Raw genomic sequence first — 26,318 nt, forward strand, 5'->3', positions numbered from 1 at the left:
AAGATTATCTTTCATCTTAATGGAGGCTACTGGTGTGCAGTGTGATTAGATTAATTGCAGTGGTGGATTAGGGCAGGGATCGAAGGCCAGTGTGGGACTCTGGAGGCCCAGCAGAGCAGGGACTTGGGAAAATGGGAAGAAGCTGTCCACAGTGAACATCAGGAAAGGAAGTTAATTGATTAATTAATTAAAGGAAATTTCAAAGGAAGGCACTGGGCAGATTAGCTGTGCCTGCTGGGTTTCTGTATTTGTTCAGCCCTTTTTATTTTGCCAATGAAAAGTATTAAAAAATGGGAAAATTCCTTAAAAAACTACAGATGTTTGAATTTCTTTCTCAAAGCCTGAAGTTTATTGTTGGAACCTTCTTGATTTTGAATTCTTCTCTCTGGTCTCTTATGAGATTTTCAGCTTTCCTTGGTTTCAGATATGCTGACAATGCCATAACGTGGTCTTTCACTGTATTTTGGCATCCTTGCTCATTGTTCTTTTTCTGCCCAAGTTTGCTCTGTTTTTCAAATCTAGCCTTACTTACGACTCCTCAGAGAACAGGAACTGTGTGATCTGCTAACAACAAGTGACAGCTTTCCTGTCACTGGGGACAGCAGGGCAGGCAGGGAGCGTTGCTGCACTCGAGGTGAGTTCAGAATAACAATAACTCGTCCGTAGCCCCAATTTTGTGTGCTGAGCGTGCCTCTGACGCAGGCTGGCCAGCAGATTCCTGTCTCCTCCCCTCCCCAGGAACAGGAAGGCACAGCACACAAGCCATGTGGCAATTTGGAGTTTCTGCTCCAGCCTGACCCTTAGACACGAGGGTGACTCTTGTGTTGGCGCTGGTGAAAGAGCTGGACTGGGCATCTCCACAGAATGGCGGAGTTTGAATTTCTAAAAAAATTTAACATTTTTTAAATTTAAAGAAAACAAACTCACAACAAACTGCTAAGTGTGAAAACATCAGGACCATCTCTCCTTTTCTCCCCAAAGTTTTGAAGAGAGGAATAAAGGGAGGAAAAGGGCTGAGGTGAACAAAGGAAGAGAAAGTAGAGAGAGTCTTTCATTGTCCTGGAAGGCAAGCAGGAAAGAGCAAGGAGGAAGAAGGAATTGATGCAGGCATGGTTGCCACTTTCCTGACAATTACTCCAGGAAAGGCTGATGAATGCAGTAATTATACCTGGCAGTGACTCTGTGAAATAAAGGGATTCTCTGGAGTTCAAAACAGCCAGAGTGATAGAGCACTCATTTAGCTATGAATATGGAAATGAAATAAATGAAATAAAGACAATGTAGGCTAAGTGCTAAATGGCACTGCTGTCTACTTCCAGGGTGTCATTTAAACAGAGGAAAACATCCTCTGAGTAAGAATTCCTGAAATTAAATCAGAGAAAAAAAGTGGGAAATATGCTGCAAAAGGGAGGGTGGCAGTGGGAAGAGTTACTGACAGAGCCCACAGGATTTTCCTCCTTTCTTCTTCTAAAAGCCATTCTGCAGAACAGATTCCCTTATTTCCTTTGATGCTGAGAAGAAAATCTCGTGAAAAGGGAATTTTCCTCTACATCCATGGAGAATGTGGGTTATCCTAACAGCTGGGGGTGATTTTGAGGTGCCAGTATGTAATTCGCTATTCCCAGAGTAGGAGACGAGATTAATATTTAGAAATATGAAGACTTAAAACTGCGTTCCAATTCACTGCAGTATTGCCATTCTTATATATGGAGTCTTGAAGCAGCAAGATATCTCCTGTGTTTTTATGAGACACAAAGATGGATGGGTAAATGCCTCTGTTGGATGGTAACTACAGGAATTTGATCATTATCAAGAATGGAACTTGTATTTTAGAGTTTTCCATCTGTACAGGGGTTTCGGCACAGATATTTCACTGAAATGGACTGCAAATTTGGGAAAAAGAGGTCAGTGCCTTTCTTAGTGCTCAGTAAAGTGATGGACAAGAGAAAAACATCCTGGTGGGATTTAGGAGAGCCCTGTTCATGTTCACACTGGGGCTGAAGCTCCAGAGTGGTGAGGACACCACAGGTACTCCCAGCAGAACTGGGAGCACAGGTAGGAGAAAAGCTGGTTCGCAATTAAATAACATTTGAGTTAAACCAAACAAAACCCCAAAGCAATGATTTTCCCCAGTCTCACCAAAGCCTTGGAGCCACCAGTAAATCAGAGAGTGCTGAATTTGGGCACAGCTGCAGGAGTGGAGGTTCAATGGATGCATTCTAGACCTGCCCCTGCTGCAGTTCTAGCCCAGCTAAGTAAGAGCCACTCAATCACTGCCCTGAAATAATTTAGGAGCCAGCAGAGCCCATGGACCATTTGCAAAAGGCCATTTACAATTTCCACCCAGTTTGCTAAAGGGACAAGCATGGCCAGAGTGGGAGCCCTGGTGAAATTCTTCAGTTCATTGGCATGGAATCAGCTGAAACACCTCCCAGAGCTGTCAGCATTTCTTGTTAAGTTTCTTCCTGCCCTCAGAGCAAGATGAGCTATGCTTAAAGTTCTACTCCTAGATTTTAGCTCTAAAAGAGGAGTGATTTGTAATGTGGAGATCTTTCTAAGAGAGCTTGTGGCACCCAAGACACAAATTGTGTTTGGTAAAGTAGAGGTTGGAGGTTCATGAAAATAAAAATCTCTGCAGGTCATTTTAGCCTTTGTTGCCTGTTTATTTGGCTGCCATGTAAATAAATAAAAGAGATAAAGCCTAGAATTTTTTAAATTACTCCAATTTTTTTCTCACCCCTGGTGAAACAAGTTACAGGAGTTTGTGGTGTGAATAAAGAGCAATAATTTGAGCTCAACTTGTAAAAAAAATATAAATCAAAAAATCCAAATGAAGAATTCCAAAAAAACACCCATAGGCAACTAAGGGAATTGGTTCTACTGCTGAAAGAACTCTTTGGATAAGAGCAGAGCCACACTTTTTAACAGCCACAATAATTCCTACATTATTCCCTTTATTTCTCCTTCTGTGTTACTCTTAGTCCTATTACAAACCGTTGAAGTTGGAAAATTTTGATCTGATATTAACACCCCAGATATCCATTTTTATGTTTTATTTTCCATTTTAGCTTAAGTAAATTAAAAAAATTATTCTATTTATTCATCTGTCCTGAGCAGATCTTAGTGCAATACTCGTATATGATACAGTCACACTGCCCTGAAAAAATAATTTGAGTTTTTATTGTCCTACTGTCTGTTCCAAGAGCCAGAGACAACATTGTAACTCACCTGTAAAGAATATATTACAAACTGTTTGCTCTGAAAATTCCTCCTGGCTCCAGTGAAAGCGCAGAGGGCAAACAAAGTTCTGAAATGTGTGCACAAGGTGTGAGAGCAGGGGGTTAGGCCTGGCTTTAATTCCTGCTCTGGTCCTTCAGGGCAGCCTGAGCTCTGCTCACCATCCCCTGCCTTCACTGGGATTGCAAAGAACAGCAGGGCCAAACTGTGTCACCAAATAAACCATGGAATTCTAATTTTGTGGTAATTAAATAGAAAGCATTTCGCACAGAAGTGTAAAATCTAAAAGATGAATGTGTATTTTAACACCTGAAAATTTGAGAGCCAAAATATTTGACAGTGTTGGCACTGGTTTAAATCTCATTTTTGCCTATTTGATAAATATGTTAAGTGTTAAATTCTTTCAGCTCTGTGATCATTGATTCAATTAAAGGATCTGAAATCATTATGTTTTGTTGAGACTTAAAAAGAAATGTCAAGAACCTTGTATGGGTAATTAAACAGGTGAAGCATTCAAGAAGAAATGCAGAATAAGCTGTAAGATTTTTCAAAATAATTAGACATCTAGTTCATAATAAAAATTGGGCAATTCGGAGACTCAAAGCACAATTTTGGGAGAAAATTTTAATATTTTTACTTCAAATAATTGACTGGGAGGAGGAATCTGTTTCTCTTTGTAAGGGTTTCCCATTGTCTTGAATGGGAAGCTAGAGATGAGGAAAGCATTTATTTCTATATGAAAAGCATTTATTTCTATAGGAAAAACACCCCAACACTCCCCAAGCTCTTTTATTCTTAATTAAAGAGAAATTTTTAAAGGAATTTAAAAAAAAAAAAAAAAACTTGTCATTTTTTTAACCCACTAAACTGAAAGAGGGGGATTTAAGTTGGGTGTTAGAGGGAAATTCATAATTGGGAGAGTGGGGAGGCCTTGGCACAGGGAAGCTGTGGCTGCTCCATCCCTGGCAGTGCCCAAGGCCAGGCTGAACAGGAATTGGATCCACCTGGGATAGGAGAAGGTCCCTGCCCATGGCTGGGGTGGGACTGGGGGATTTTTGAGGTCCCTTCCAGCCCAAACCACCCTGGGATGCTGTGAAGCCATCATCCCCTCCTTCCTGTGCTGAGGCAACAGCCACTCCAAACTGGAAGAGCAATCCAGAAATGCACAGTTCTGGGAGATCTTTTCCTCTTTTCTGAACCTTTAAGGCATATTTTTCACATTTTCTCCATCCACCTTGGGAATCCTGGGCTGAAATGGGAATTAAACCATAAAAATGCATATCTGGTGTGTTAATATCAAATCAAAATTCTCATATTTACCTGAGCTGAAATGGAAATTAAACCATAAAAATGGATATCTGATATGTTAATATCAAATCAAAATTTCCATATTTACTTAAGCTAAAATGGGGAATAAACCATAAGAATGGATATCTGGGGTGTTAATATCAAACCCAAATTTTCATATTTACTTAAGCTAAAATGGGGAATAAACCATAAAAATGGACATCTAATGTGTTAATAGCAAATCAAAATTTTTGTATTTACCTGAGCTGAAGTGGAAATTAAACCATAAAAATGGGTTAAATTAATAATATGTGGTGTGTTAATATCAAATCAAAATTTTCCAACTTCAACGGTTTGTAATAGGACTAAGAGTAACACAGAAGAAAAAAATAAAAGGAATAATGTGGGAAATGTGGCTGTTAAAAAGTGTGGCTTTGCCCTTATCCAAAGAGTTCTTTCAGCAGTAGAACCAATTCCCTTAGTTTCCTATGGGTATTTTTTTTTTTTTTTTTTGAATTCTTCATTTGGATTTTTGGAATTCTTCATTTGGATTTTTTTTTTTTTTTTACTAGTTGAGGTCAAATTGTTGCTCTTCCAATGTTGACACTAACGATTATTTCAGCCCTTTTTGTTCAAACTCCTCTACATTTTTAGTCAGTTCTGGCTGAAAAAACCCAAGAGTTTCCAAAGCCTTGGGATGAAGAGAAAGAGCCCAACAAAGACACAATAGGAGTGAATATTTCAAGCTTATTTTCTTTACAATGGCATTGTCAACTGAAAAATTATTTTTTAATGGGAATTATATGAATCAATCTGTTAAACAAATATTGGTGTTTTAGGATGCATTCCAAAATCTGAAGTATTCTGCATACCTTTGGGATGTGCTGGCCAGCTTCTGGAGCCACTGAAATCTGGGACTTCCTACACGTTCCTCATTTCAGAATGAGTCTGGATCTGAGTATTTCACTACAGGGAACTGGAAGCACCAGAAATCCCACAGGGAAACATTTCCCTTTTGCTAAATCAATCATGGCTTCCAGAGCAGAAGGCCCAGAAAGGCATCTAAACATTTCCACTTTAGTCTCAACTACTTTGTCCATCTTTTGAATTTCCTTCCTCTGTATCTGAACCACGAGCTGCTATTCAAAAATTGTGTCAAATCATCGTTTCATAGAGCCTGAAACTTTTCCAAGAGAATAAAAAAGCAGTTTGTGGCCTCTGGGAGAGTAAATTCCAGGGTTAATTTATAACTAAAGCAAATGTATCTATAAAAAGAAGAAAAGCTCCATAAGAAATATGTTAACAAATGACAAGAAAAAAGAGGCTTGATAAAAGATATCAGGACTTGTTTGGCACCAGTGATTTTATGACTGAGGAATTCAATTATAGGTGTGTTGGGAGTAGCAAATCACAATCCTTTAAATTACTAATGGGAGACAAAGCTCTTTATCATGGCCTGAATGTGCTCACATGAAATGTTCAGTCCTGCCCTCTGTAAATAAACTTTTAGTGCCTGCACTGTGCATCTGCACCAGCCCTGTGTCACCACCGTAAAAAAGATACCCCAGTCTGTTGAGTCACTCCTCAAACACTGCTGGAGCAGGAATGATGTTATCCAGGAGATTCCTTCCTGTAACATGGGCTGTTCAGCTGGCCCTTTTTCCTGCTGGATTATTATTAATTATTATTATTATTATTATTATTTTCTGGAGTGGTGCTGGGTTTGTTGGCAGGAGAGTCGGGCTGTGTGACCCCAGGGCCCGCGGCGATAGGCAGTGAATGCTATCGGCGGGGATTTGTTTGCTCTCTTGTTGGACACATGAGTGTCACAGAGCTCCCGGGCTGCTGATGCAGATAATGACTTTGGACTTGCCCAAGAGAGGCAGATTAGGCCGGGATCAATTGCAGATTAAGCCCTGCCTAGAGCCTGACACCATGGCAAGGCTGGCTGCTGCCTGCTGTGGGAGCAGTGAGCCCGCATCACTGTCAGCCCTGGAAGGAGGAAGGGCTGCTGCTGGAAATGCAAATTCCCCTGCTGGGGAGATCCCCCTGCTCCCAGCTGGGCCAGGGGAGCGCAGAGAGCTCCTCCTGAGCCTTCCAGACACGGAAACTCGTAAAGGTGGCAGGGCTGGTTTGAGGCTCCTTTGAGTCTTTGTGGAGTTTTGTTGGTTTTGTCATTGCCATGACCTCCTGACCCTCCCTTTCTACTGGGCCATCCTTGCACGAATGTTTTATGCCCACCCCAACCTATTAAGGCAGCCAGTTATACAAGTAATAGTAACAAAAATAGTAAAAGTAACAAAAGGTAGTTTACTTTATTTCATCATCGCTTCCTTTTCTTCTTTTGGCATCCATATAGCTGACAAAAAGATGTCGTTTGCCTAGCAAAGGTTCAGTGCATGAAGCTTTCACCCTGAATATCCAAAAAGGAAAACATGTACTTCTTTTGTGTTGACACTTCTTTTTGGTCATCTCTTTATTGACCAATGGATTTTAATGTTAGTGAGAAAATTTAAGAGCTTATTAACAGTTGTTGCTTTTTACCATCTTGAGCGTTTGAAAAGTTTTAAAATATAAGCAACGTCATTCAATTTCTAGTTATTTAACTAATTGTCTTCATTGGTTTCATTGACATAGAGGCAGAAAGACAAAGAAGTGTGGGAGTACTCCTATCTTAAACTCCTAAAAATTTTTATTATACATAATATATAGTAAGTATGTAATCACTGTGATTGGCAGCTGCTAATCAGCCCATAGCTCTAATTTTGAGAATTAGTTTTACAGCCTCCTGCTTTTAGAACAGGTTCATGAAATCCCAGGGAAGTGTGTGGATTTCTGAGCCAGAATCTATATTGTGAAGAGGAAAAAGCAGTTCTGTAGAGATAGATATTCCACACAGGAATAGGAATGTGTTCCACAAAGCCAGTGCTGCCCTGGTGCTCTGCATGCAAGCTCACAGGCCTTAAAACTCCTCGCAGATGAAACTGAAAAAAAGAATTAAAACAAAAAAAAAAGGTGAAAGATTTAGGGAAATACCTTTGTTAAAATGCTGGGGGTTTTTTTTGTTAACTCCCTCTCAGCCTCTAGGAATGCACTGGACGTCTGTCAAGCCCACAAGGCTGTCCATGCTGCAGGAGTGCATGAATTTGTCTCTATGCAGAGCTGCCATTGCTATTTTCCTTATCTGTGAAGGAAACACAGCAACTCCCACTGGGGAAATTTCATCTTAACTTGATCTTAAAATAAAAAAATCAAGGGAAAGGTCATATCCTAATAAGCTGTGCAAATCTAAATTCCCAGGGAGCTTCAAAATGACATTGTATGACTAGGGCATTAACAATTTTCCAGCATGTATTTTTGAACTGCTTACAATAGTGGTTTTTACATCCCAGAACAAATAGTAAAAGCAAGACACAACTGGCAGGATCCAAGATGTGATTCACAGCACGTGGCCCATTGATAATCCAGAGGAGCTGACAAACACAGTGGGATTGGCAACTTACTCTGCTTCCATTGAGATGGAGATCTCAGGAGGAAGCTTTTTATTGCTCACTCAGTGTGTTAATGCGGTGGCAGGATCAATAATTTGCACTTTTCCCCCAGTCTCAGATTTTGGAGCAGTGATTCCCTCAGGCTGGCTGAGGAAGGAGGAGTTCTGTGGTACCTGCATGCTCTGGATGGAGATTTTGGGTTGTTCTGGTCAGGTATTGAGCAGGAGGCCCAGCACTCCTGTTCCAAACAGATGCTGCCATTGCTGCCCTGCAAAAGGTAAATTGAGTGCACTGGTGGAAATTTTACAGCCAGGTTCAAAGGAGCCAATGTTTGTCTGCAAACTATCTCGTCTGACTCAGTGGCCATATGCAGAGAAAGCTGTAAAAAAGAATCCATAGTTCTGAAGTGAACCAAGCCCAGTAGCAGATTACATCAGAAGCAGTTCAGAAATCAGAATTTGACCAATTTCTGGTTGTGTTAGTTCTGCACACCATGCCACAGAGGTTTCAGCAATCAACCTATTCCCTTGTGTTGGCAAGGTGTGCCATGAGCCCAGCACTGCTTGGAGCCCAGTGAACACCTGTCTGCATCACAAGTACTCACTGTTTAGCATAATTTGTGATTTGCTGTATTGACAGCAGAAAGGGAAGGTGAGAGATCATCCAGGCTCTACATTCACAAGGCAGTTTGGGCGGGTGGAATGGAATTAGATCATGGTTGTGCTTATTTCCATGCTGGTCATGTCCCTTTATACCAGTCATTGTTGGTGAGGAGTCACCAGAGCTGCTGCAGAATCCCTGCTCAGTTGGTACACAGAGCAGGGGTAAGGTTTAAAGCAGATGTTCTCACTTTGTCAGCAAGGGCAGGAAGGGTGTGGGGGAGACTCCTTCTGACCTCAGGGACTGCAGCTGATCCCAAAGTTCCAGGGGCAGTTCTGCACCAGCACAGTCTCACCCTGACATCCAGTGCTCTGTTACACTCCCCGTCACTGGGTGGGATCCAGTGTCCCTTCACAATTTGCTTCTATATTCTCAGTAGTATATAGCTGGATCATTAAAGAGACCAATAGAGAAATTTGTAACTACTGAGCTTGGTTTGGCAACTAAAGAAAACTGAGAGCAGTAAAAAGTGCCAGGAGCTCACCCTCAGTCCACATCACAGCCACATGTTTGGCTGTTCACACGCCTGCTCCAGGGGTTACAGAAAGTCACAGAAATCACTTTTAGTTCCTCACACCAAAGTTGCTTGCCTAGAAAAGGAATCTTCTAAAAAGCAAAATGGGGTTAGGACAGTAATCATTTATTGCAAAGTTAACTGTTGGTATTCTGGCCCAATTGAAGATAAATTGCTGATTTAAAAATAAACCAATCCAGTTATCAAATATCCCAGAGTCTGTGGGCAAAATTGCAGTGTGTGATTTGTGGTTTGTGTGTGAGATTGGCACATGCATTTAGATTAAAGAAATATACTTACACATAGTTATTCAAAACAGCACTTCTCAGGAAGTTAGTTAATATATTTTTCAGTAGAAAAAAAAAAAGGCAAGAAATTAGCTATTAATGTTATCAAACATAGCAAATTGTAACTCTGGTTTTTTTGTTTTCTAGTTTCTAGAAACTACATTTTTGGCTTGAATTGTGGTATGTCCTTTTATTTAGCACAATATGAAACTGAAGGATTTGCTGTTAGTTGCCCTCTTAGGTTCCTTGCAGAAGAAATTCCTACAGCAATTTAAATATAGCAAAAACCAAGACGATGACAAGAACACATGACAGAGAAGGGAACTGAAATTTTCTCAATCTCTTTCTTCCCCTCTTTTTAATGCTGTTAAAATTTAACACAGCTGCTTTGCTGGTACCACTATTGTTAATGTTGCATAACCCTATAATTATTAATCTTTTTGAAACACTGTTCAAACTTGATTATACACTTTTCTCCTCAAGTGAAAGCAGCAAATGCTGTCAAAGACAGGATGGCAGCTGAGGTTTTTAATGACAGCAGGTGAGTTTCCACGGGCTGGGATCTCTGTGAGCTGTCATCTCAAATTCAGAGTTTCAGAGGATTCCAAATCCATGGGAGCAGAGGTGCTGGGGCACCCTGAGATTGCCACTCTCCCCACGAGACTTCTGTGTAAAACACAAACTGCAGGGGCTTTACTGCTCCACTCAAGCACTGGCAGATTCTTTCCAGCTGCAAACACATCTCCAAAAATGACTGGTTAGGAGCAGCTGTTAAAAATAGCAGAATTGTGAAATTGGCCAGAAATAGCTTTCTCCTGAGCTGCTCTCTGCGCGGATCCTCCGCTTTCCGTCGGTGTCCTCGAGTGATGTCACTTGAGCTCTTGGACATCTCAAAAATAGCAAGGCCAGTTCCCATCTCCTTGAACAGTGGCTGGGACAGTGGCAGGGACCCTGGGGGTGGCACTTGCCGCCTGCTGACTCTGTGGGTCAAAGATCACCAGTGTTAAGAATCACATCAAAACCATTTTTAAAATGTTTGGTTTAGTGCAGAGACAAAGAACAGTGGCAAAAGCCGTGGAATTCGGTTTGGCAGACACAAATGTTTCATTTATTTACTTATTATAGATATTATTTTATATTTATTTATTTTAAAAGAAATAAATTTATTCATAGATATTTATTTTATTTATTTAAACAAATATGAATACAAACAGCCCCTGCTTTGGGGATGAGGGACACTCACAGGAGTGACAGGCAGCTCACAAGTGTGGAATCATTTTCCACACCTTGGCAGGTGAAAATCTTCCTTCCTTCCTTCCTTCCTTCCTTCCTTCCTTCCTTCCTTCCTTCCTTCCTTCCTTCCTTCCCATTTCCATGGGGGTATTGGAAAAATTTTACTTCCAAATAGACAGGTTGACAAAAGTAGGAACAAATCACACCAGACATATTCTTAGGATATTAATAACACAGAGGAAGAATAACCCAACAGAAAATAAGATCAAAGAAATTTCTTCCTTTTACTTTTCAGACACATTATAAAATCCAAGCCATGCCAGATACTTTATTAGAAAATACAGCAGGTTTATGAAACTGTAACTAAGTCAGGACTTTGTAGATTTTCCCATTAATGTATCATTATGCAGGTTATATTTAAGTTCTTTTTGAAGTGCATTAATGATTTTGAAATTAAATAAAAGATGAAATCGTGTTCTTTCCCCACAAATATTTTGCCTTTTTTATTGTTATAAAAGGGCTGCAGGGGGAATATTCATCTCTTAGTTCAGGTTCAGACAGCACTTCCCCATTGTGTTTTCAGTAAGTTCCTTCTGTGTTCTGAAGGGAATGGTGTCTTGGGGGTTTTTTCCCTTGAAAAGAAGGGGAAAGAATTCAATATTTCCATCAATTCTGGGCTGTGTTGCAGGGGAGCTTTTCTCACAAAACTGTGAGGGGAAGTGGCAGGAGAATTCAGGTCCCCTTCTTTAGTTATCACCTAAAGTGAGCTGATAATCCCCTGTCTGAGCCATGGACTGTGCTATTTTCTTTTTAAATGGTAAAGGAAGTTGAGTTTATCAATTTCAGAAGGAAAATCACATCACTGAAAATAATTTGATTTGCCCAAAGTATAAAGTGACATCCAGGACTACTTGGAGTTTGGTAGGGAAGCTGCTGGCTATAAACTTACAATATTAACCAATATTATAAATTATTAAATTGCAGTATTAATATTATAATTTTAATGATAATTGTTTAGTTTGGAGCTCAAGATGAAGCAGTTCTGTTCTGGGGCTTTCTGGTATCATTATTTCACAGAAATTCAGATCCTGGGTGCTGGATCTAAGGGTATTTGAACTTTTTTTCCCCTTTTCTCAGTAGTTACTATAGTTTGCACAAACTATAGTACCAGTTTGCACAAAGCTTTTCTGAAGTATGTAAACCAGAAAAATCCTGATGAAATTCCTCTGTTTTTGCTGAAACTTAGAAATACAAAAGGAGGTGTCTTGGTGCTAACTTAATTCCCAGTTTTTATAGCTTTAGCATTCTTTGGAATGCTTTAGCATTCTTTCTCCCAGTTTGCTATTATTTAGTCAAACACAGGCTTTAAAATTAATATTTCTGATACCAATTCTCAATGCTTAATTTCCTTCAGAAATTCCCCACCTCTTTTTCTTCTGGAATAAAACACTGAGAACAGCATTACTTAATATTATATTTTATATTGACCCCCCAAAAAAAAGAATGGGGAAGATTCTCTTGAAGTTTGTAGTCTAGTAGAAGACTGAAAACTGTTGAAGGTAACTTAAATCTGGAGCAGAACTGCACATTAATTTCCTGGTGCTCATGAAATCCTCCCCAGAGTGTTGCAATTGCAGTTGCAGCAGCTCACCCTGCCCGTGCCCCGAGCCCACACTCCCAGCCTGAAGCCACCTTGACTTCAGGACACCCTGAAAGCTGCCTGGAAAAAATTACAGCTCAGAAAGAGGGAGCACATGGGAGGCAAAGAACATTGATCTCAACCTGTGATAAGCATCCAGCACTATTGAGAGCAACCACTCTTGAATCACATGTGAAAACATGTCAACATGCTTCAGCTGGGAAATTTTTGGAGGGTCAAAAGTACAGGAGTCAGGTGACAAGGGATTGCTCTGCTGCTGGAAAGTGGCTGAGCAGGTTGGATGCTTTGCAGTCTGTACAGTTGAGAAGGTTAATTTTATTTTTTTTTTCCTAATTTAACAGATGAAAGAGATCCATTTGTGCAACAGATGATAGGTGTGCAAAAGTTCATGTGTGTCTATTATTATACTATTTAATTGTAATGAATTATTACATTGTTTATCATGTGTATTTATTATAACATTATTTAACTCTACTCAATGTAGGGTAGAAAGCCTGCTGTTGGATATAGTCAATTTTGGGGGTCCTTTTTAGTTTATCTTGTCAGAATAATGTTGGGATGTCACCTCTGCTTCCCCTCCAAGCTTAGGAAAATGTGCTTGAGGAATTGCAGCCCCTAATGAAAATACCCTTCAATAACTGTGTGTAAAAACCAAAATCTGATGATCCCAAATAAATTAAAAACAAACCAATCCAGTTATCAAATATCCCAGAGTCTGTGGGCAAAATTGTAGTGTATGGTTTGTGATTTGTGTGTGAGATGGTAAATTTGAGGACAGCTAAAAGAGGAGAGTGGTGAATGCTGAGCCCTCTTTGGTGCCATTTATCTGCTTTCTCAGGATTTGGTGTGTTGGAATTATCTTGCCATCCCAGTGGCTGCAGAGGCACACAGAGCATTGTTTTACACTGGATGTACAGAAATCCTATAGAATTCTATAGAGGAAAGTGTATTTGCTGTTTCTCTGAGCTCCCTGTGTTCAATGCAGAAATGCTCAGCATGTTTACGTTCATGAATGAGTTTTGCAACATGGTGCTTTTTCACTTTTACAACTTGGTGATTGTCCAACAGATTAAATATTTTGCCAAAACGCAGCACTCAGTCAAATCATGTGGGCCCTCCCTCCAGTCTTGCTGCATTAAAATAATTTTGCATTTTTAGTGTTGGGAAGATGAGAATGTGATGGAAACGACTCATCCCAATCAGAGAGCTGCATTTTTATGGATTATTTGCAGTGTGTTTGACTTCCAGGAAAAACTTTAAAAGTGGGATTTAATTCAAGGAATGAGTTTAAATTCATGTGGCATTTTTTTCCTCCTCCTCCTCCTCCTCCTCCTCCTCCTCCTCCTCTTCCTGTGGGAGTATTCAGTACTCTGCCATGGCAGGGAACTGCATTTAGGATATTAATGAGTGTATTTCACCCCAGTCCAGTTGTGTGCCTTATTAGCTCATCTCTTGGAAACAATACTGAAGTTTACTGTCTTGTGAACATTAAAAAGCACTGACATGACAGAGTCTGAGGAGAGAAAATAATCCCAGGCTTCTTCCCAACAGAATTCTGCATCCTTAAATTCCCTATTACTACAGCATGGATTGAGAAAACTTGGTGTGGTTAGTTCAGTATTAAAATTACAAAAATTCTTCAAGGTTATTATCAAATTCATCACATCTACAGTGTTTTAAAAGAAGATTAACTGGATGTGGTGCACATGACATTTACTATGAAAGTTATTAACATTTCAAAAACAAATGCAAACTTTGGGTTCTGAATTCCATAATGGCCTACAACCATTTAAAATCCCACCCTAAATTGATACCTCAGCTGTTAATTATTGGCCAAGCACCATTTCCAGAGAATGGAGTCTATTATTAATATATTAAACTGCATTAAGAGACATGTTGATAATGCCCTAATGAAACCAGATAAGCAGTGGAGCAGCTGATTGTGCTGTCAATAGCTGTGGTGCTCACACAGCTTTGTGCTCTGAAATCCTGGAAAATCACATTTTCATACAACACACCATGTGTGAGCACAGGATAAACTCCTGTGTGAGCACAGGATAAACTCCAGGAATGTTTTTGTGCTGTGTTTGAAGACTTCAGACAGAGCTGTTCCCTGTTGAAACATCAGCAGGCTGCTGGCTGACAGTGCCACTGGGACTCTGTGCTGCTGGGAGTTTGTTTTATTAACTCTGCTCACAGCCTTGCCACTGCAGCAGTCATTTTACACAGGAAATGGAGCATTTTATGAGCCCCTAATTTCTGATGGATGTGTGTTACAACACACATTGATTTATCTGTGTGTAGGAGATGTAATTTAATCATGTATCTTGGCCAAAGAAGTCCTTTCTTAGCCAAAAACTGAGGTTTTAGAAGTGTTTAACTTGAGGCAGGTGTTTGGATGCCATTAGCACCAATGCAATATTCAAAATGAGCGTTGTGCTCAATTTTGAGCCAAACACTGAATTTCTGTCAAAGCTGGAAAACTTTCTGTTGAGCTCAAAGCAAGTTTGACTCCTGAAAGCACAGTCACAACTCGAGCAGATGAACCTTCTGGATGGGTCGCTTGCTCTTAAAATATTTTTAATGTCAAATATGATATTTTGAAATTCTATTAATTCCTTGTAGCTGGTAAAACTTTTACTAGAGCCAGCAATACGAAGGCTGCCCAGTCGAAATAAATGCCAATTACTAAAGTATGCTGAGCCTTGGAGCCAAGCACAGGCCTGAGAATGTTAACACTCTTATCAATTGAATTGTGTGCTGCTGTTCCAGCTGACAAAGCCCTGCTATCTTGTGTCCCACACGGCGTTTTTGGGGATATTTTAGAATCAATGACTTCCTTCAGCCTGGGGAGGCACCTCCAGGGCTGGAGCAGACCTTCCCTCAGCTGCCTGCCAAAGGGGGCAAAGGGCTCTCCCAAGAAGTCAGCCCTTGCTGATTACAAAATCCAAAGTGATTCATTGCCTGTCTATCAGGATCCTATTTTAAATCACAATGATTCATAGAGAGCAACGCCCACATTTTATATAATGAGGCACTTTTACAATACTGCCAGCGCAAGGCAGGGACGTGCTGCTTGTTCCTGCTTTCCTCCAATCCCTCAAAACCAACAGGAGCCACCTTTCACTTCTGCTGAGGCACTTTGTAAATGCCAATTTATGCTCTTTGCCCCTCAGAATCCTACAGGGGTTTGTTCTGATTTTATATTACCAACCAAATGATACCTTATTTTTCACATTTTTATGCTTCTTATGATATATAATATCATTTTTTCCCTCAAAGAACATAAATAATCATCTCTATTTTGAAGAGTAGGAGAGATTTTGAAGACATTTTCAAACAAAAAGCATTGGAAGAGAAGCTTTTCTTCAGAATCACACTTGGTGCCTCACAAAGCATGACTGGAATTAGGAAAGTGCAGTTTCTCCACTCAGCGATTTCTAAGAACAGTTGGAGGATTCTTTCCCACAAACTTTGAATCTGATTTAACAGAAATCATCTCCTCATCTCCCTGTTCTGTCAGTGCTGTGACTGCAGCAGAACATTTTATTTCTCTTGTAGTCAGGTTTTACCACCAGGAGCCCAACTCTGCCACTTCCAGGAATTAAGTTAAGTAGTTAAGTTCTCCATGATTTTGAAGTGCTTTTCCTTTTAAATCTGAGCTGCCTGTGAGTTTTCAGATCCATAAATCAGTATTTCTTATGCAGAAATTTCCCATTGTACATATATTCTTAATTTCTCAATTGAAATTGAAATTGAGAATATTTCCAAATATTCTCCATTTCTATTGAAGCTCTTTGAGCACAGCCTTGCAATCAGTTTCTTTCACACCCTGGAATAACCTGAAGTTTCGTGGCTCTTTATCCAATATCAGAATGCAACAAACCCTACATTAACAAATTAAAATAGGATGGGAGAATTTGTAGCATATCTGAGTAGCCTGTGGCATTGTTGAACTTGTTTCTCATTTGCAATTATATTTACAAGGGTTTATGTTGCTGCAAGGGTATAAAATGCTGCTATTCCAAGTAACCCAGGCCATTTTGTGTGAATTCCATGGAATAGAAAATTTATTTAACACTAAACAGCTCTATTATTCCCTGAATGGGCTTTTCTTCCTTGTTTCTATTAACAACTGCCTCTTAAACATTGTGGTAAATTTTATGGACTGTGCTTTTAGTGAGCACAGCTTGTAGTTATAATTCAGCTATAGGAATAAAATACATTTCCCACTGATTTATGAGTTGCTTTCTTTTGGCCTTTCCAAGTGTTTGGATTTATACAGTTTCTCCTGGTGTTTTACTGTGCAGCCTTGCTGAGAGGATGAATGGATTACCTCCCCTTTTACCTTTTATTTGCCTTTTTGAAGGATGTGGTTTTAAACACAAGGACTCTGCAGCCCTTGCACCACTGGGATTTCTGAGGCACCCAGCACTGGTCAGATGGGAGATGGGGTAGAATTGAGCATCCCCAGGAGTGTTTTTGTTTTTTGGACCATCTAGCAGTGGTCAGATGGGAGATGGGGCAGAATTGAGCATCCCCAGGAGTGTTTGATTTGTTTGTTTGTTCTCTGAGCCTCCCAGCACTGTCAGACTGAGACACTGGGGCAGAATTGAGCATCCCCAGCAGTGTTTGTTTATTTTCTGGACCATCCAACACTGATCAGACTGGAAGATGGAGCAGCAATGAGTATCCCCAGCAGTGGTTTTTATTTTTTGGACCATCTAGCAGCGGTCAGAGGGGAGATGGGTCAGCAATGAGCATGCCCAGCAATGTTTGATTTGTTTTCTGAGCCTCCCAGCACTGGTCAGAGGAAAGATGGGCAGCAATGAGCATCCCCAGCAGTGTTTTTGTTTTCTGAGGCACCCAGCACTGGTCAGAAGGGAGATGGGGCAGAAATTAGAATCCCCAGCAGTGTTTGATTTCTGGACCATCCAGCCCTAGTCAGACTGGGAGATGGGGCAGAATTGAGCATCCCCAGCAGTATTTTTGTTTTCTGAGGCACCTAGCACTGGTCAGACTGAGAGATGGGGCAGCAATGAGCATCTCCAGGAGTGTTTTTGTTTTTTGGACCATCTAGCAGTGGTCAGAGGGGAGATGGGGCAGATTTGAGCATCCCCAGCAATGTTTGATTTGTTTGTTTGTTCTCTGAGCCTCCCAGCACTGTCAGACTGAGAGATTGGGGCAGAATTGAGCATCCCCAGCAATGTTTGACTTCTGGACCATCCAGCACTGGTCAGACTGGAAGATGGAGCAGCAATGAGCATCCCCAGCAGTGTTTCTTTGTTTATTTTCTGGACCATGCAACACTGATCACACTGGGAGATGGGGCAGAACTGAGCATCCCCAGCAGTGTTTTTTGTTTTCTGGACCATCCAGCACTGATCAGATGGAGATGGAACAGAATTGAGCATCCCCAGCAGTGTTTGTTTGATTTCTGAGGCACCCAGCACTGGTCAGACTGGGAGATGGGGCAGCAATGAGCATCCCCAGCAGTATTTTTGTTTTCTGGACCATCCAGCATTGGTCAGAGGGTAGATGGGACAGAACTGAGCATCCCCAGCAGTGTTTGTTCTCTGAGTCTCCCATCTCTGCTCAGAGGGTAGATGGGCAGCAATGAGCATCCCCAGCAGTGTTTCAGGTGTTTCTGGGTTTGCTGGCACACCTTGAACATTCCTGTCAGCCCCAGGCTGCTGCTTTTCCTTTTGCTCTCAGAGTCTGGGCCCTGTGCTGGTTCTGCAGGTTGGACAGAGGGTGGGAGAGGAGCTTTCTTTCCTCAGCCCCTGCCCCTCCTACTCAGTGATTAACCCTTGAGGTGTGCCCTGGGCTGACAGAGCTCCAGAACCCTCCTCTGGTTTCATTGATTACAAACACAGAGTGTTTATTCCCTCCTTTCCAAAGTGTATTCTCTGGGTGGCTTCTTTTGGGGCTTTTCAGGTGGATGTGTTAATTTTTGGGGCCATTTTTAGATGGATTTAGAGCTGGACCTGAGGAAAGGAAAATGTCATCTCTTGTGCTTGGAGTCAGCAGTGCTTTTAACATCATCTATGTCAAAAAAATGCCATTATTGGTCATTTGTGAACTCTTTTTTTTTCATTAAATTACTTTTTATCATGGACCTGTTTTGACACCCAACATTTGCTAGAGACCCTGGAAATTTTCTTTGTTTTCACAGCTAAATTAAGGTGTGGGGAACTTTCATTTGCCGTTCTTTATTTGAAACAAACCCATAAAAATTTCCTTCTTCTGTCCCATAGTGAGGTCAGTTTTCATTCCTGTGAGTGTTTTTGATAAATTCATGCTTGAAAAGGAAGTTCTCAGGTCTGGTGAGGCAGTGCTGCCCCAGGAGTGTGCCTGGCTCTGGGCTGGGTGCAGGGGGCAACACTGTGGCTTCAAAAACCCTTTGAATTTCCAATCAAAAATTTAACATCACTTATCCTCTCAGTAGCCTGGACCCTTTTCCCACATCCATAGTGGTTTCCAATGTGTGATTTCTTTGGGAAATTAGTAGTTTGGATAACTATTTTAATCCTACCAATATTGCTGTTCAGTGTGTTTGTTCATCATCACATCATTGACACATTTTTTGTTTCATTCTAACAATGTTGTGTGTGTGTGGATAAAAACAAAAAAACAAATTTAAAAAATCTTTCTATTTCTCCTTTTAAATAATAAAAAATTCCATGGTGAGTTTTTTAAAGCAAGGCTTTATAGGTTTTGTTGTTGTTCCTTTGCTTTTCCTGCTGCAGTTGGCAGAGCACTGATTTTGTCAGACTCAGAACTGGGGGCATCAGCCACCGAGGCTCTTTCTCCTCCCTTTTTGTGCTTGTTTGTTTGTTCAGGAGCATCTCTGGCTGTGCCAGCGGAGTTCTTGGAAAGAGGGTTTTTTTTTAGTTACGTTGTGCTCCCTCTGCTGACTCTGCAGCAACAGGACACGGAGAGGTTCGGGTCCTGTGCCGGGAAATGGGGGAAATCGGGAATGTGAGAAACAGCAATGGGCAACAGCTTTGAGGCATCGTTTGTGACACAAAAAAATTCACAGAGTTTGGTAAATCCGAAACAAAATTATCTCTGCTCGATACAAATGTTGTCTATTAGATAAAGTTCATTATAGTGGCGGTTGCTATTAGTGAGAAATATATAATTTTTGTTATTGAGGAAGGTGCCTCCTAAAGATTTAAAGCTTAGAGCTCCACTGTACTCTGGAATAAACAGGAATATTCAAAATCTGTGGAGTAATCCCACACCTGCTGAGAGGAGAGATGTTCTATGGGCAGCACAGGGAATGGAGGGTGGGGAGGGAAGGTAAAGTTCTCTCACTGGAAAAGCAGAGAACTGAGGCAAGAATCTGAGGGGGTTTGGCCAGGAAAAATCAAATGCAGTAAGAGGTGATTTTCTCTCAATAACCTGAAGTTCACATCCCCTCACTGGGAGCTAAGGGCAGCAATGATAAATGCAGAATTGAGCTGCTCCAGCATTGCCACACAGAATTTGTGTGTCAGAGGCAACGAGAGAGCTCAGTTATTGGGAGGGGAATGCAGAGGGGCATCACAAGACTGTCTGCTCCCTTTCCAGAGCCCTTCTCCTCTGAGAGATCAGTGCAAGTCTTCAACTCAGTGCCTGTGGAGCCATCACTTAGGGGAACTGTGGTTTTACAAGGCACACGTAAAATGTGTTGTTATTCTTCCAAATAGATCAATAAATTGGATCTATGGGGTACCAAGCTGCCCCTTCACCATCTCCAAATTCTTCCTAAAAGCTGAGGATGGTTGTGTGATCTTAACCAACTTTTGTAGATATTATTTCACAGAGAGTCTGAGCTGCCTTAATTAAATTAATTGGGAAAAATCCCATTAATTTCTGTAGGACTTGTATATGAGTTTACTTGACAAACTCTGACACATTTATACATGAGAGGAAATCCAATCTATTCCACAAAATTTGTCTTCATTAAGAAAAACCCACAGATTTTGAAAAACCCATGATTTTGAAGTGTTTTTCCTTTTAAATCTGACCTACCTGCCTGTGAGCTTTCCAGAACCAGTATTTCTTATATAGTAAGAAATATAAGAAATATAAGAAATCAGTATTTCTTATATAGAAATAGCATTATTTAGTTCACATATTAATTTTAACACATTTATACATGAGAGGAAATCCAATCTATTCCAGGAAATTTGTCTTCATTAACAAAAACCCAAGATTTTGAAAAACCCATGATTTTGAAGTGCTTTTCCTTTTAATTCTTACCTACCTGCCTGTGAGTATTTCAGATCTATAAATCAGTATTTCTTATATAAAAATCATATTATTTAGTTCACATATTTATTTTAACACATTTATACATGAGAGGAAATCCAATCTATTCCATGAAATTTGTCTCCATTAAAAAAAAAAACCACTGTTTTGAAAAACCCATGATTTTGAAGTGCTTTTCCTTTTAATTCTGACCTACCTGCCCATGAGTATTTCAGATCCATAAATCAGTATTTATATAGAAATAACATTATTTAGTTCAGGTATCAATTTGTCCATATTTATTCCTGCCCATGTTGTGCCATTACACCTTCCTTGATTTAATAAAGCTGAGAGGCTTTACCTATTTATTTTTTGTCTTCTTATTTTCTGTAACTCCCGTCGGTTGGGACGTTCTGGTTGCTTCATTAAATACCTGTAGGGTCATATTTTGGCAGTTTTGTCTGGAAAGAGCGTGTCCAGAATGCAGCACAACAGGCCCTTCAGGTTACCTGAGCACAGGTAGTGTTTATGGTAAGGAGCAGCTCGTGATCCAGGATGTTTTTCATTCCATGGCGATCTCCTCTGTTAGATTTTCTGTTCTCCTAGCAGGGAATAACTGTCTGAGGAGCTGGAGAGCAGATCAATCAGGGGAGGAGGTGATGATGAGATGAGATTTCTGCCCATCAGCAGCAGAGTGACCAGGGCTGGCTGTGCCAGGTGGGATCAGTGCCTTGAACATGACCCTGAGCAGCTCCACAGGAATTAAACAGGGTGAAGGCACTCAGCAAGCTCCATATCTCAGAATTAAATGTTATCTCAGCAGCATTATCTCTTTCACTCCTGCTCTTTTGGAGGATTAAATGCCCAAGCTCGTCCATCTGACTTCCCAAATAACATCTCTGCTGCTGTTCTGCACGGCCTCTTGCTGGCTGAGAAGGGTTTTTGCCCATGAAAATCTTCTGAATCAGAGAAATATTTACAGATCTATTGCCTGGATGTCACACAAAGCAGCTTTGAGTTATAAAAGCATTCTCTAGTCTGTTTGTAGGATTGTCCATTGGATTTTTAATCTTGGTTGTTGGTTTTTCAGTCTCTTAAAGCCATGGAAGACTACAATTATTTGATTTTCTCTTTTCCAGAGGGAAATGTTGTCATTCCTCTTTCCTGGGGAGGAAAAAACAAAGTACACAGCAAAAATCAAGTAAAGCTACATGCAAAAAGAAGGGCTTGTAAAAAAACGATTAAACATAGGAACAGTCTTCACATATTGGTTTTCAATAATGCAAGAATAAAAATAGCATGAAAGATATTTCCTTCGAGTATCTCTAATATAAATTCATCTGAAAATAAAAATTCATTGTTTCTATTGTCATAGAAAATTTTGTTAAATTGAACAAGATACCCATAATTTGCTTAAATCATATGTAAAGATTGGATCTTTAAAATTGTAACAAAGTGCTTTGTGTTTATACCCAAAACCTGAGCAAACGTGGAAGTTCTCATTCAGAAATGCATGTGAACAATATCACTGTGGGATCTTGAGAGTCATGGGATGTTAACCTCTGGAAGGGGTGGAGTTTACAGGCTTTACACTAAAGATTTGTAAAGATTTTATTACCTTGCAGCAGAAAGAGAAGCAGGATAAAGCAGAATTACTCAGTGCCCTGCAGTGGCTGATAGGTGCAGCCACAATTCCCTGGTTTTCTCTTCAGGGTGATCTTGGCATTTGTGTTTCCTCTGTTCTCTGTGTGTGATTTGGACAGACACAGAGATAAAAACAACTGGCAGGGGGAAAACATGAAGCCCAATCCCTTCTATTCAATAATGCTTAAACAACAGGTTACTTGCTAATTATTACATTTTATTTTGTTTCTTCTAAAACAGAACAAAAATCTAAACCATCACACTTGTAGGCTGGAGATACTTTTACCACAAAACCACTTTGGCATTTTTTTGGTCGACTTTGCTGAAATGATTTGGCTGTGCTGACTGGGAAATGAGATTTCTGATAAGGAATTACTACAAGCTCTTAGATTTTGGAGCTTGTGAGTGCCAAGCCAGACCTCTGGACTCACCTGCTTATCTGAGTTTGTCTAAGCTGTGAGATATCTGCACCCAGGGAAGTTCCTGCACTCTCTGGGTTGTAATGATGCAGGAGTGTCACAGAATTACTCATGTTCCACATCATGGCCTTCTCCAGAACATCCCAGCCATGGGCTGAGTGACGTGAAACCCAGCTCAGCTCTAAATTGCTGCTCAGCCCACAGGGGTTTGAAACTCGAGCTTTTCAACTTGAAAAGACAAAGTGCTGAGGTCTCCAGGTTGGGAGGATGTTTTTCAGAGGTGTGATGGAGAGTGCAGTCAAACTGTTCATTTTCCAGTGGGATCAGGGGCAGGTGATGGAGTTCACCTCTCCTCAGTGAGTGGCCCCAGCTTGTCCTTGCCTTTCAGCAGGTGCTGAACCTCTCCAGGAGGGGCAGGGAGAGCAGGGAGGTGTCTGTGCAGGGGCAGCTGTGCCTGTGGGTCCTCCTGCCTTTGGATGTTTTGGTTTTCCTTGTCCACACAGCAACCTGGGAATTCCTGGGCTGTGCCTGTAGCCATCCTTCACCCTTGAGGCAGAGCTCCAGCACAAAGCAATAACCCTTGGTGTCTCTGGTCTAAAGGACTATAAAACAATTTAAAATGTCTCTTGATTTCTGTATTTTTTAAAGATGAGTCTGGCCATTGCAAGAAATGGGTTCCTAAGGAGGAGTCTGTCCTGGTTTATTGTTTCATTGGGAAATCTGGTTTGGGAAAACATTTCTCAGTGCTCATGGCCAGGGATTTCACTTTGTGCTCACAGAAAATGTCATCAAATCAGAGAATCTCCTGAGCTGAAGGGACCCCCAAGGATCATCCAGTGCAGCTCCTGGTCACCCCAACAATCCCACCCTGGGCATCCCTGGGGGCTCCTGGAGCTCTGGCAGCCTTGGGAATGTCACCATTCCCTGGGCAGAGCTCATGGTTTGAGCCCTGCACTTGAAACTTGACCATTTGGGAGATAACCCCCAACACCAAGGTACCCTGACAAGCTGCCATGGATTTTGCCCAGGGATTTATGGCGATTTTACACCCTGTTGCTTCCCTCCTTTCATTAAGGATAACATCCCTGATATCCCATCCAGTGGGACTGGGGGTGGCTGGGGTGCAACAGCCCCTGTTTGTTCCCACTGCAGTGAGAATCTCTCTGCTCAAATTTAAGAATTTAGAAGATCAAGGTCAAGGCAGAACAACTTCAGGGTTGTTCTGGGAGTCCCAAAAGTGGGAGGGATGCTGGGGGCATTCCTGAGGGAAGGCAAAGTGCCACCATTTCTGGGCACTGGCATTCAGCAGAGCTGATGGGAGGGCAGGCACAGCTTCATTACCTGTCAAGAACAGGTGAGCTCCAAACTCTGGAGCACCCCTGTTCCAATGTCTTTATTTTGCAACAGCACTTTTGGCTGTGTGACTGAGTGGTTTTGATTCAAAGCAGATCAAATCAAAGTTTCTGTTATCTGGAGGTTAAAGGCCACTCACTTGATTGGGTCTAAAGTCCAAATTAAATAGCCAAAGTGACCAAGCTATTTTAGTTCTGAAACATCTCTGCTATTTTTAGGGTAGAATGTTCTTTTTATAAATAGTGGGAAATTAAACACAGACACTGGTTATAAAATAGCCTTTGCACTTGCTGTAACTTCCAGACTTTTTCATTGTTGAAATCTGTCTAAATCAAGGATTTTGGTTTATTTGCTGTAACTTACAAACTTTTTCATGGTTGAAATATATCTAAATCTAAGATTTTGGTTCACTTGTTGTAACTTAGAAACTTTTTCATAGTTGAAATCTGTCTAAATCAAGGATTTTGGTTCACTTGCTGTAATTTACACACTTTTTCAGAGTTGAAATATATCTAAATCAAGGATTTTGGTTCAGCTATTTGTCAAAAGAGGACGTGGAGAAACATTTCATATCTCAAACTAAATTCACTCAACTTGCAGAAGATTTTTGCAGATAGAAGTTTGTTATTTGTTTTCTGCTTTTAAGGTTTGCATGAATATATATGGAATTTGAAAAGTTGTAATTTACATTTCCTTGATCCTTTTGGGATTAAACTTTTGGCAAACTCAAAGGAGCACAGTTTTCAAATATTTCTGGTTTTTTGCAGGAAAAACCACCACTATTTAATACCAGCTACTTTGGGGCTTTTTCTTAATATAAAAACCCTTGAGATTTTCAGGCACTTGGGAAGAATGGTTCTTAGAATTTGCAAAAATGAGAATTATTTGTGGAAGACTTCTAATTTTGTTGATACGCATGCTATGGAGAGATGCAGTTAAAGTTTTAATGTTGAGCCTGTGAACGTGGGACACTTGGAGCTCAGCTTGGGGCTGAACAGATTGTAGATAAACATCCTAAAATGTAATTTTCTTGTTGGTGTTTGCAGGGATTACAATGGTTGACACAGAAATGCCGTTTTGGCCCCTGAATTTTGGAATCAGCCCCGTGGATCTGTCAGCCATGGATGATCACACACATTCCTTTGACATCAAGCCCTTCACCACCGTCGACTTCTCCAGCATTTCCTCTCCTCACTATGAAGATCTCCCCCTTGCCAGAGCTGACCAGTCAGGCCTGGATTACAAATATGATATCAAGCTCCAGGATTGCCAAAGTAAGCTCTGCCTTTTTCTGAAGCGTTTCCCTCGTGTCCGTGTTGCCTTCATTCCCTGGAACGTGTGCTAGCAGCAAAGGGATTTGGAATTCAGATCTCCTGTGTCAGCAGAGATGTTCTTGAGGGCAGAGAGAAAAGGGAAAATGCTCATAGCAGACCTTCACCCTGCCAGAGCAGCAGCTGGAGTTTGGGAGAGGTACCATAAATATCCAAAATTATTGTAGACACATTTTAGTAGACACACGAACCCCGATGTTGTCTCCTGCTCCTGCACCTCATGTGCAGCTTTTCCTTTGAACTCAGTGCACCCAGTGCAGAATAAACTCCCTGAATTATTAATATATGCAGCTTTTCAATTCCAAACAGCCTCAGAAAGGGATGGAGTAGAAATATTGGCTACATCTGAGGCACAGCATTGTTCCAGCTCCATCACAGCTCCTGGATGGTTTACCTGCTGTGAAACATGCTGCTCTTCCACAATTTACACTGAAAAATTACACTCAATCCTCCTTTTAAGAAAGGAAGTGACCTATTCCTAAATAAATTGTCACTGCATTCCTGCTCTGAGTAGGAATGTAAGGTTTTTTTAAGGATCCACTTGTGCTTAGATCTGACCTCACTTTTATTTGTAGTGGTCTGTACAAGAACTCTTTCAGGGAATTCTTGCTGGGGGAATTGTGGTGTTTAATCTGGGTGGTACAGTGAAGCAGGAGCTGTGTGTCTCTGCACTACGGCTGTAATAAATGAATGAACATTTTTCCACCAGTCATTTATTTTTCTCTTGTTTAATTAGAATTATTCATAACACTTCAATGCCAAGTACTTTTAAAGAGCGCAGCAGAGGTTAGATGACACAAATCCCCCTCATCTTTGCTTAGATAATTTCTTCCCAGTTTATATAGGAATAAATCTTTCTAGTTTGTTAAGTATAGCCAATCTGGAAAAATAAAAATATTCACCTTCTTTAAAGGCAAATAATTCTTCTTAATGCTCTTCTTTAATACTCCACTTTCTTAATACT

At 40.7% G+C, this 26,318-nt stretch overlaps 1 protein-coding gene across 1 annotated transcript in view; it reads left to right on the plus strand.

Moving 5' to 3' along the window:
* Positions 1-26,318, plus strand: part of PPARG (peroxisome proliferator activated receptor gamma) — a 56,348-nt gene that overhangs the window by 8,478 nt on the left and 21,552 nt on the right. Inside the window, exon 2 of the mRNA XM_054280929.1 lies at positions 25,070-25,297. Coding sequence (XP_054136904.1) covers positions 25,078-25,297 — 220 coding nt within the window. The 5' untranslated portion in view covers positions 25,070-25,077. The remainder of the gene's footprint in view (positions 1-25,069; positions 25,298-26,318) is intronic.

Source organism: Melozone crissalis, unplaced genomic scaffold, assembly GCF_028551555.1.
Source record: "Melozone crissalis strain CALT ecotype California unplaced genomic scaffold, PUWL_Pcris_2 ptg000029l_1, whole genome shotgun sequence".
Classification (NCBI taxonomy): Eukaryota; Metazoa; Chordata; class Aves; order Passeriformes; family Passerellidae; genus Melozone; species Melozone crissalis.